General features: G+C 36.2%; 1 protein-coding gene across 1 annotated transcript; it reads right to left on the bottom strand.

The window, feature by feature from the left end:
• Positions 1 to 2,653: 2,653 nt before the first annotated feature.
• Positions 2,654 to 10,951, bottom strand: LOC108986275 (RING finger and transmembrane domain-containing protein 2-like). The gene is made up of 9 exons (XM_018958847.2): positions 10,488 to 10,951; positions 9,598 to 10,244; positions 6,480 to 6,556; positions 6,027 to 6,195; positions 5,322 to 5,410; positions 4,980 to 5,144; positions 4,733 to 4,810; positions 3,431 to 3,534; positions 2,654 to 3,059 (listed from the first exon to the last, which is right to left on the bottom strand). The coding sequence occupies exons 2-9, from the start codon at positions 10,217 to 10,219 to the stop codon at positions 2,954 to 2,956; spliced, it is 1,410 nt and encodes a 469-aa protein (XP_018814392.1). The 5' UTR covers positions 10,220 to 10,244; positions 10,488 to 10,951; the 3' UTR covers positions 2,654 to 2,953.
• Between the last annotated feature and the right edge of the window lie 1,184 nt (positions 10,952 to 12,135).

Here is a 12,135-nt window from a genome sequence, read left to right as displayed (position 1 = left end):
TCTACCCGTAAATCTCATCTCTTGATTCTATAATCATAACCTCATACTCATCATCGTCCCTCTACGTAAACCCAGAAACCTCTGAATTAAACACAAGAAACCTCCAAGCCCGTACGTCTCTCAGTGTTAGTTGTTAGTATTCTAATGGAAGACCAACTCTCACATCAAAGCCCTTATAAATCCTCTCTTCCTCCTCACAATATTCTCATCAACAAATTCACGATCCGCCGCGTTTTCCCTCACACTACAAACCAGAGTTACACAAAAAAGAAACAAAGAAAACACTTCCCTTTAAGCTGCAAACCGTGAGCCTTGTTCCCCAGTAGCCACCGCAACCTCCCTCCTAGCAACCAGGACCACCACAGAAAGCATCGCCTCAGCCCCTTCCTCCCTCTCGTGCTCTTCCGCTACGATCACCACCCTTCTCTCTCTCCCTCTTGTTTCGGCATAACAGAATCTCGTTCTCTCTCTCTCTCTCGGCGTCGCACTACCTTGCCCAGAGAAACCAGTCGTGTCGCCAACCACCTCCAACCACCCAGAGCTGTCGTGCATCATCTCCTCCCTCTCAGTGGCGAGCTACGAAGTAACTAATTTGATCACAAATTAGGATCATCACAATTCAGCTTATATATAATTATTATTCAAGCCAGTTCATTGACAGCCATTATTTATGCACAATCATGTCATATACAAACATGTCATCCAGCATAACATACGATCATGTCATTCCGCATTACGTTCAAATTCAAAAACTACAATTATGTATGTATTATGTCATGCATCTCATGTGTATAAGACACGTAAGCTATCTTAACTTCAAGTGCAAGATAAGACCAGATCAATTAATTAGATGGTCATTCAAATGCATGGTACCAATGCAGTTTAGATCAGGGTAGATATGCAAGTCACAGACTCGAGCGTGGTCCACCGTAGTATGTTAGAATACTATCAGCGGCTCCCCTTACTGCAGGCTGCAGCAGGACGTGGGGCCAATGCACAACCTTGCACACATGATTAAGTATGTTAGCCAGTCAGATCAATCAGTTAAATCAAATAGGCCAGTCAGTTAATTCAGATAAATCAGTCATGTATAGCATAAGAATCAATATGAATAGTCATGAATTTTTTAAGCTCTCAGCATAAAAACTTTTATGAAAACTTAGACCATGATTAGAATGAGCAGTTGATTTAGTTTCAAACTTTCTAGAATAAAATTTACTTTTATGACATAAATTTATTCATTTTATTCATTTAATGTTTTTGGAAGACATTTTTATGAAACATTTTTTTACAAAATAAATTCTATTTTCATTTATAAAATATGAGATTTCTTGCTGAATTTATTTTGTAAAAAATATGTGACACTCCTAACCTACTGAAATGAGATGTTACAATATCATTCATTTAAAAGGAAGGTATAAGAAAGTTGTCGCTGCCACCACTCATATTGCTAGTGGTCCATAATGCGCTCGAGTAGTGAATACACAATGCCAAATCTTCCCCTTCCATGCATACATTGGCTTATAGAGCACTCTCATTGGATTAGCTAAAAGCTAAATCCAATAAGTATTTAGCTATTAAAGAGTAAAATATATTCACAATGGATTAGTCAAATTCCAAATATTTAAAATTTAGCTACAGTGACTTTCAAAAGTTTTTCTAAATTTGAAAGTTACTATACATACATCAAATACATATTTTATTAATTATTTATCTCTCCCTTTCTTTCTATCACATATTTTATCACAGTCAATATATTAATTTGACTTAGTGATATATTAATTTAATAAGAACATGATTATTAATTAACATATAATAAGTAGAATAGTAAAGTATGATAAAATTAAATAAATTAATAATTAAAAAAATTATATATTTTTGAAATTATTAATTATTCATTACCATATAATGAATCAATATATAATCTAATGTGAAGATTTAATGTGAATAATCAAAACCAAATTCATCTTATATTATTTTATTATTATATAATGAAAAAATAGTTATTCCAATATGGAGATCAATGTAAATAGAATAGTCAAAAGTTAAATTTCTCTTACATTCATCAAAATTGTCATTTAACTTTGACTAATCCAATGAGAGTGCTCTTAAACAGGTAAAGGCCCTTTGGTTTTTCCCTTTATTTTATCATTTTATATTTACTTGAAGCCCACTCTTTCCGTTGGAAATTATGTACAAAACACCCAGTCAAATCACAAGATTTAGGACCTCTTACTCATCTAATCATTACAACTTTATCAAATTTTAATATAAAATAAAATAAACAATTCAACTTTTTCATATTCAAAGATAATAATATTAAAAAATAATATTCTAACAATATTTTATTCAACTTTCAACTCTCATCTCAACTTACTATCCAAACCTCAACTAAGTTAAACTATCAAGTACTGTATCGTTCATGATCTGATAAACATGGCAAAGAATATGAATTGTCGGTCTGGTACAGCTTTTCTCCCAACGAAGTATATAGTATCGCACGTTTCCCGCTGTTTGGACACATGAAACTTTTAAGGTTCCACCACACACGATCGAATCGAAGCGCAGAACACTTCAAATTGAGAGGTTGTGAGAAATAAACATTAGGCGCATCGAGGAGAATAATGATAGAGTGGGAGAATTGAGACAAACAGAGAGGGGGAAAAAATCATCCATTCATGGGAAAACGAACAGTTACATATATGGTAAGTCCTCACGAGAACTTCCTCCGTAGTTACATACATTTCCAACCTTTCTCAATTACAACATATGAACATATTGCCAGTTCGATTCTAGCTAAGCCAGGCACTTAAATTAACTTTCCAGAGCAACACATGAACATGGCAGAGTGGCCGAACTACCTGTTTTGATGAAAAGATTGGGAGAAGGCTGCTTCGAATAACGACTCAGGAATTCAAAGCAGAAAAACTCCCTGGTTTAAAGCAATAAGAATTTAGAACAACTGGTAAAACAGACTAGTTGATCCATCCCCAAATGATCTGAGATCCGCAGGTTTGACCAAAGCCCTGCACAACGGGCACGTCCGTTCCCTCTCAAACCTGAGAAAACAGGACCATTAGTCATCAAATGGCCTAACAACGTAAGCAGAGTGATTGCATTGGAGCACCCCCTACCCAATATTTACAGGTAATGCTAGCCTAAACCTTCTAACAATTTAAGGCTAAAAAAAGGGCACAAGTTTTGAAAACCAAAAAATGATATACCAAGCTAAAAGAAAACATATACGAAGTCTGGGAAGTCCCTATAAATTTGGTCAACTATCAACTCTAACCTGCACAAAGCAGGCAAATTGACCACGCTAACTGCTAAGGCACACAACATCTAAAATTAAGACCAGCCAAGCCAATATACCCAAGTAGCAAAAGCAGATAAACAGTATAGAGTGCAAAAATGACAGAAATAAACTAACCACTCTGATACACAGTCTTCACAAAATATGTGTTTACAACGAAGTAGGATGGGAGAATGCATCTTCTCCTGGCAAATAGCACACATGTCGCCCGCAGCATTAACCTGCATTATTAAATACATAAAAACTTGAAATCCTAGACAGGCCCTGAATTTTCACAAACACTGAATGAGATGCAAGAAAACCTCAAAATCTTAGACTAAGCAGGGCCCCAATGAAAACTGTTGATATTAAAGTGTGACATCACAACTTCAGCCTTTTTATTGAGTCATTTAAACTCTTTTTTTTAATTCCCAAACGATGTTTAACATAAGAAAATGTGCAAGGAACCCCTGCCAAACCAAGGACTAAGCCAAAAACCAATGTTTTGTATAATTCAATTGCATTGAACTATCCCAATGATAGGTTGGCAAGATGTTGCATGTGCAGAAAGTATGGGAAATTTGTAGACCAATAACTGGAGAGGATTACACGGCAATCTTCAAATTGCAGCAGCATGGAAGATGGTTCCCATCTGCTTGGTGTGGTGTATATGGAGGGACAAAGATTTTAAAGACCACAAGCGGATGAGGGATGAGCTTAAAACCTTCTTCGATACTTTGTATCTTTGGGCATCTGTTATAGATTTTAATGGGCTGAGTTTTCATTATTTCGTTTCTAATTAGGTGTTTCTATCTCATACGTCCTTTTGCATTATTCAATAAGATTTTTGATTACCTATCACAAAAAAAGGTCAACAGGCTACTTTGCAGCAGGCTTGTAGCTGTTTAAACACGTACTGACATAATTACAAAGATGATGGATGTCATCTGTTGGAATCCCTGGGTTTAAATCATATACTACAAATTAATAACTAAAACTAAAAGAAATGGAAAAATTCAATCCTAAGTGTAAAAGCTTGCATTAGTTTAACCATATCAGTAAAAGAAAATAAGTATGGTGGGCAACAGAAGAATACTTCAAATATCAGCATATGTATACATGTACGCACGCAAACCCAAACTGCATGCACACAAACATGCACAAAGTGATAGGCTGTTAAGGGACTATGACTAGTAAACACATATAAGGTGATTTGCTTCTATGCATAACAAACTGCTACAGAAAAGAAAAAGAACAGTTAATGGGACAGAAAAACCAGCTGTGTCTGCAGCCTAACTGTTCCAAGCCTCAACTACTTTCTTTTGACATTGTGATAATTCCTTTCATACCCGAAAGAGATAAAAAGAAGCTGAAAGACCATGCATCTGTGTGTTTGGATGTGTGTCTGTGTTTGCATGTGGGAAAGGAAATCCACATTACCTGCTCTGATGTTGCACAAGCCCCATAATGCACCTCTTTACGTGATAATGCCTTTAATGCCGCAAAGAAGGATTGCACCTGAACATCACCACCCAGAGAAGGGAAAAACAAAAGGAGGGTTGGAGGAGAAGAAAATAGGCATGTCGAAAAATGAACTCTTGACAGAAAGTTAATCCTTTATAAAAAGATCAGAAACATTGTACCATACAAGAATCTAGGGAAAAAAAGAACTAACAGAAAATAATACCTTCTCAACAACAGATGTAAGCTTGAAAGTAAGATACAACCCTGTCATCAGGGATGAAAAGAGGCTTCCGTATTCTTTGTTTAAGAAGAATCGATACCAGACTGGCGTAGGCAGTAAGGCACGGTACAGCAGCAGCAAATACTCGACCAAAGTAAGCATTTGACCCTGGAAAATATGAACATCTCTGGTCAGAAGTTAATGGCAAATAAAGGCTATACATAAATGAATCGTGTTAATCTAACACTTTTTCTTCATGGAAAGAATGGGAAAATAGAACAATGATTGGAGATGCTCAAGCACAGAAGAGCACAAATAAGCTTTTAAAAAAAGCCAGATGCTCACCTGCTTACGATAATTTCGGCCCCTACTGTTCTTGTAATACATCAATAGAATACACTTGAAGATCATTGCCGCCTGCCGAACCAAGGTATCTGAAAGAAACGCCAACCTAAGAAACTATTGCAATGCTCCAGAACACACCAGCATACTATCATTATGTATAAAAAAGACTAACCATACAAAAAAGTCGTAAAATGAAAAAAAGAAAAGAAAACTCAGAAGAAGCATCCGCACTAAATAATATTCTGTGCTTGAGTATTCTGTCTAAGACATGATGGAGAGAAGGAAATTTGCAGTGATGAAAACAACAAATTACCTCCTTACCATACGTGCAAAACATGAATATAAAAGGCCATAAAAAATAGGGGAAGTCTGCCCTTCACTAAAAGTGAAGTGTGTAGCTGCAAAATTTTAGCTATGACAAAAATCCCATGCCATATACACAAACATATACTTCCCAGATTTGTGGGTGCACAAACAAATTTATGAGTTGTAAAGACCACTCACTAGTAGAAAATGAAATGCTCATAGGAATACAAAATTCAGAAGAAAATTAACAACGTTTCCACAAAGTGACATGTTCGTAGAACTTTCTCACTGACATACAATGAAGGATCTACTGAGTGCACATGTTGAACCACTAAATGTATCCCAACTAAAATATCAATGATTTTATTAGTTCACAATAATAGCCATAGAAAAACATACCATTCACCATAATGATGAAAATAGCATGCCAGAAAGGTGGGATAGCTTTTGGAGGAAGCATCACCAATGGATACAAAAGATCGTCATTTTGATACCACCAGTATACGCCAACAACGTGAATTGTAAATGCAAAAGATATCCCAGCCAGAACAGACAATTTTCTCTCCCCCTGCAGCCATAAAAAATACCCTTGGTTAATAATGGGAATTTTAGTGATGTAGAACTTCACAGGCAGGGCCCTTGAAACCCACTCCCATGGAGTACACCCCGGATACATGACCCCACACGCCATAACTAAATATCAGGTAATTTAGGGAAACTCCTAGTGTGGAATTAAACTCAGGATGTTTGAGTTTACAGTTCATCCCAGGCCAGCCCCTTGATCAATAGGCTGCACCCTAATGGGTAGGCCATACCAAAACATTAAAAATACAGATATACAAATTGTAGTACCTTGAGAGCGGTCTGTTTACGTAGAATATCATTTGACTTGAACATGACAGCAGCAATCCATATGGTAACAAAGAAACCTGTAAACCATAGCAGAAAGGCCAAGGTCATTAAACTTTAAAGGAAAAGGGCCTAAAATGTGAGCATTTTTTAGCCCACATTTGTTTACTTATAAAACAATGTGGGCTAAGACATGCTCATGATCAGAAACCCCAATGCAAGCAATTCAAGAAAGGTAAATTTACTTCCTACAGAAAATTTGATTTGGAAAGCAACAAAAGCAATGCATGCTCAATTCTTCTGTGATTTTCTGATATATAATCTATAACAACCTAAAACGTCAAAAAAGACACTATAAGTGAGCACTTACACTTAATAACCAAGGGAAAAATTTAAAATCATAAACTTATCATACATATGACGACCTTGGCCAATTAGCTAAGGGGACATGAATAGTTGTAATGATTCAAGGAAAAACTCAAACCACGTCTAAAATTATACTTCAAAAAGACTAGTTAATGTTATAATTGGAGCCCCTTGGAATCATTATAAAAGGAGAGAATTTCAAAAGCATCATTAGCTGCAAGCATAAAAATAACTTCCTAAGGAATATTCACCCTGCGATCATCATTCAATCTATATGAACTCCCTTCAAGCAAACTAATTATCATCAACAACTAATTAATGATATCCTAAAGATGAATATATCATCCAACAAAGCTTGCCATAGAAGTTCAATATCATTGGCCCCTTTCCTCCGAAGAATGCATTCACCACCACCATTGTGGTATGGAGGTGCAAGAAATGCTACAATGTTCAGTATTCATATGAGGTTGCGTCTAGGGATGTGCACAAATTTTAAAATTCTGACTCCTGCTCTCTACTCAGATTGGAGTTGGAGTTATCAGAGTTCCAAGTCAGATTCAGAGCTGGACTTACAAAAAGTTGTCAAGAGTCGAATTCATAATTCAAGCAGAAGTCCGAAAAATTTCAAACCCAACTCGACTTTAATTAATAAATAGCCCAGCCCTCCTTTCCCAAACTCTCCCAGCTCAGCCCAACCCTACGCATATTAACCTAAAAAAAAAAAACTGTTATAATTAAATAGGCCTCCCTCCCTCTCTCTCCACTGCATACACCTTTGGTCAAGCCAAATCAAGCCTCTTGGGGATTCAAGCGAATCAAACCCGCCATAGCCACTATCCTTCCCATCTCCTCTATCTCTCGAGCTTTGCCTTGACATTTATCACACCTATTACCGAATCACAACTCTTGGGATTTCAGGCAAATAGGACCTAGCATAGCCACTATCCATCCCATCTCCACTAGATCTCGAGCATTGCCTTGACATCTACCTCCCTAGTCTATAATGATGATGCAAGAATTGATGCTGAGCTTTGATTAGGTGATCCATAGTTGCTTGCGGACAATAACAAGACTCCCATCAGCATTCTCTTCATAATTCATTTAAAATCATTATCTTCTGTTTACAGATTTGTTGTGTTAAATTAATTTTGTACAGAATATTTATTGTTCACCACTTTTTATTTTTTCTTTGCCTTGAATTATCTTAGGTTTTTACACACCCAAAACTTTATTCAAGGGCAAAACAGGAATTTTATAATTGTGTTTTCTTGCAATTATTATTATTTTGATATGTCCTGGAATCCTTGCAAAAGTGGTATAAGAGCCTAAGTTTAAGAGATTTTGCTAACTCATATGTCAAGATAAGCAAGGAGAAAGGAAAAAGACCTTAGATAAAGTATTCCCTAGGGCATATTCTAGCTTGCATTAAGGTTTGCATGGGACTTGTTGCTGGAAAAATGTTGTTTGTTTGATTCAGTTTGGGAGGAAACATAATTTTTTTTATTAGTAGTACGGGAAGAAACATCATAAGGTATAGAAATCTAAGAAATATAAAATTCTGAGAACAAAATATTTGTAAGGGAGAGAGTTTGTCAAACCTGACTTAATTAAATTTAAAATAGGAATTTCGTAATTTTGCTTTGTTGTTGTTGTTATGATTATATAGGTTTATTTTCTGGACTTTGCAAATAGTCACAAATTTTATATGTAATGACTCAAGGAAAGCGCCAAGCACATCTGGGCTAAACCTAAAGACTAGTCGACTTGAAGCTTCCATAAAATCACTCATAAAACCCAATTTCACCTAGTAAATAATCAATGCGGGACTTGGCATCCATGATCACCTTTATAGCTTATCCGCTCTATGTGAGTCATATCTTTTCTCAATTTGGGACAGGGGTGTTACAAATAGCCCTCTTAAATTCTCGACATTCTCTAATATTACATGACTGGCCTTACTAGGTGGTTTTTTGATACCACATGTAATGGCTGAGGGAAAGAGACAGTTTTGTGCCATAATCCCAGAAGGACTACTCAAATTTGAAGCTTCCCTAAAATCATTTGTAAAGCCCAATTTCAGCTCGTAAGTAGCCAATGTGAGACTTGGCATCCATCATCACCTTCATAACTTACCCAATCAACGTGAATCATTCCTTTTCTAATGCAGGACTTAGGTGTTACAGGCCTCTTTTGCAATATACATATGTTCATGTATTTTTCTTAATATCTAGTTACTAACAGGGATTTATCTTCCGAAATGAGAAATTATTTTAAAATCTCAAAATAAATAGAGAAAATCATATCAATAGGTTTCTAATTCCTTTCTGGTATCACATGTTCATTGATCAACAAATTTCATTAGCTTGATTTGTTGTTTTGTTTCCAGATTTTATTCAAATTGGGTGAAAATAATTTTTTGTGTGTCTAATCTCTTTCTCACGAGACTCTTAAGGCTCCAACTCCGACTTTGTTCCAACAAGAAGCATTCAGGGCAGAGCTGGAGCTAACTCTGCCTCAGAGTCAAAAGTCTAAAAGCAACTCTGACTCTAAGCAAAGTGAGAATTCAAAGTTCTGGATTTGGACTTCTTTGTGTCCGCCCAACTCTGAGGCACTTGGGGAAAAATGGTAAAACTTTCATCACAAATTCCTAAACGGATCAAGCTAATAATATCATATCTCTTCCTGGCATATTAAATAAAGTGAGAACAACAAAAAATAATGTCAATATTAAAGCATGAGTTGGAAAAACAATTACCTTGCAGATGCTGCCGAATGAAGACCACCAAAAGAAGCAAGGAGAAGGGAAGGACCTGTTCAATCCACCTAGCAGCTTGCTGAATATCATATCTCTGGTAAGAAGAATCCCTCCCATTAGCCGCACTTGCATCCGCAGCTTCTCCATCAGCACTTGCATTGACAGATTGGGAAATTCCATCTCCCACACCGCCACGCTCAATCCTAGAGTCTCCTTCCCGAGTCTCGGATGCCATGCCAGCCATCTCATTAGAAGCAGCGACCTCTCCACCCTGATGCTGCCCAACAACCAATCCAGTAGTAGTGGCGGTAGCCGTAGCAGCGCCAGTGGCAGTGGCTTCCCTGTCATCATGGTCGTGCTCCCCTGCGCCGATTATCCTAATGGAGACCTCCCCATGATTGGTGGCACTCGCAGTGGTAGGTTGGTCCTGAGCATGAAGAGAAGATACACGCCCGTGAATCAAACCCTCGGTCTCTTGGTGATTAGACCTGGCAGTGCTGCCACGAACAAGGCCCGAGTACTCCAACAACGCCGAGAGTGGTGCCTGAATGATGCTGGAAGCAGATGGCAATCCGTATCTTCTCCTGTGCGGGGTGTCGGGATTGTTGCCAGAAGTATCCATTCGCCCGAATTCCCTAACTCTAACCCTAATCATTACGTCATAATCAATATCATAATGAGAACGACAATCATCTTAATCAATCCAAGAATATCGTCAATCACAAAAAACGTATATTCATGAGAGGATGGGATAGCATATCATATTCGTGCGAAGCAAGAAAAGGTTGAACCATATATATTCTTTCTTCTTTTTTTTTTTACTATTTAAAAAAAAAAAAAGCGATAACATAGAGAAATTAGAGGAGAGCTTGAAAAAGTCAAGCTTTTACCTTCGAAGGCGAAACTCCGTTGAGGACCTCGGAATTTCAAATATTCATCACGGTCATGCGAGCCCTAACCCTCAGATGCCAGAAGATAGAGGTTCGAGTATAAGGAAATCGCATATCCGCTACTTCGAAATCGGGGGTAATATGTAACATAAATATGGTGGATCAAGGATCAGCCAGCGTCCCTGACCGATGAGCGGGTAGAAATGGGAAAACGAAAAGGAAAAGGTTGGGGCTTCGATCGGTGAAAGCCTGGGAAATGTGGAAGGGACAAGAGGGGGGAGGAGGGGGAAGGTCAGTTAGGGCAAGGAGTAGGAATCTCTCTCCTCGCTGACCTTTCGGGTTTGATGGATGGAGTTGGGCCGTGAGAGTGGTTCTTTATTTATTTATATATTTTCCTGTCTATCTTTCTCGTTCAATAACGAAGGGCGGAAGGAGAGAGACGGAGAGCTCAAAGAAAGGAGAGAATATCGTCTCTCTCTCTCTCTCTGTATTCTTTAATAAAATATCGTAAGCATACACATATTATATTATAAAAATAATAAATAATAAAAATAAGATATGAAGAGGAGAGAAACATAAGTAATATAGTAAAAGAAAATTCTATAAATAATATTATCATTTTATTTTTATTCTATTAAATATGATATGATATATTTATTATTAATAAATAATTATTTAATAATAATAAATATATCGTATATTATTTAATATAATCAAAATAAAATAAAAATTTAATGCATACTATTACTCGTTAAATGTATTGTATAGATATTACTAATAATAAAGAAAAAGCAGGGTTGGCCGGGTCGTGATTGTTTGTGAAGGAAGGGCCATCCAGGGCTGACTATCTCATTTTAGTCATCACCGTCATTAATTATGCTACCCCTTTCATAATGCAATTTACGATCAAATAATTGTAAATACAAAATTAAGCATTAATATGTGCTTTCTTTTTTCCTTCGCAAATGAGAAGGCAGGTAAGGTAATGGTAATGCCTCTTTTCAATTTGTATTTGCTCTTTTTTTTTCTTTTTCTTTTTTCTCATCTGTCTAACGTATTTCTCATCTGAACTCTTCTTCTCCGAAAATCAGGTTTTTCTTAATGTGTCTATCGTTTTTCCTGTTTCGTCACTCCTTTGTTCTTGTATGTATGTTGGTTGTGTTTTTAAAGTCTTGTGTTGTTGATTTCTTTTTTTTTTTTTTTTTTTTTTTTTTTTTTTTTTTTTTTTTTTTTTTGTTTATCTTTGTTTTTTCTCTCAATGTATGTTTGCTTTGTGATTTTTTTCCTTTTGTATTACTCTATGTTTTTTTTTTTTTTTGTGCATGTTTCTTTTTTATTTTTTTTTAACTCTTCTATCTCGGTCAATTTTGAAATAGGAGTTTTTTTTTTTTTTACATGTCATAGCGTTGTTGTGTTCTTATTTTTTTTTTTTTGTTTTAATTGATCTAATTTATTGGTCTATTTCTTGCAGGAAGTTTGGAGTTTCTGGTTTGCAATTTTGTTGCTTTGAGATTTGTTTATGGCTCTTATCTTTTCATCCAGTTTATATATTGTTTTCGAGTTTTGAATATATATTGTCGGATTTGTATATTTTGTTATTAATAGGTTAATAAATATTCTTCTATTTTTTACTCTTAAGAATAGTTAG

This window comes from Juglans regia, chromosome 3 (genome assembly GCF_001411555.2).
Source record: "Juglans regia cultivar Chandler chromosome 3, Walnut 2.0, whole genome shotgun sequence".
In the NCBI taxonomy this organism is placed as follows: Eukaryota; Viridiplantae; Streptophyta; class Magnoliopsida; order Fagales; family Juglandaceae; genus Juglans; species Juglans regia.
This window is presented reverse-complemented; position numbering and strand designations above follow the sequence as displayed.

Bases quoted from the DNA above. Each gene is read 5' to 3' on its own strand.
- LOC108986275 (XM_018958847.2), bottom strand. From the start codon at position 10,219: ATGGATACTTCTGGCAACAATCCCGACACCCCGCACAGGAGAAGATAC. The intron at 6,196-6,479 runs GTACTACAATTT...TTATGGCTGCAG, and splicing joins GTAAACAGACCGCTCTCAAG to GGGGAGAGAAAATTGTCTGT. The intron at 3,535-4,732 runs GTAATGTGGATT...TTAATAATGCAG, and splicing joins CTTGTGCAACATCAGAGCAG to GTTAATGCTGCGGGCGACAT.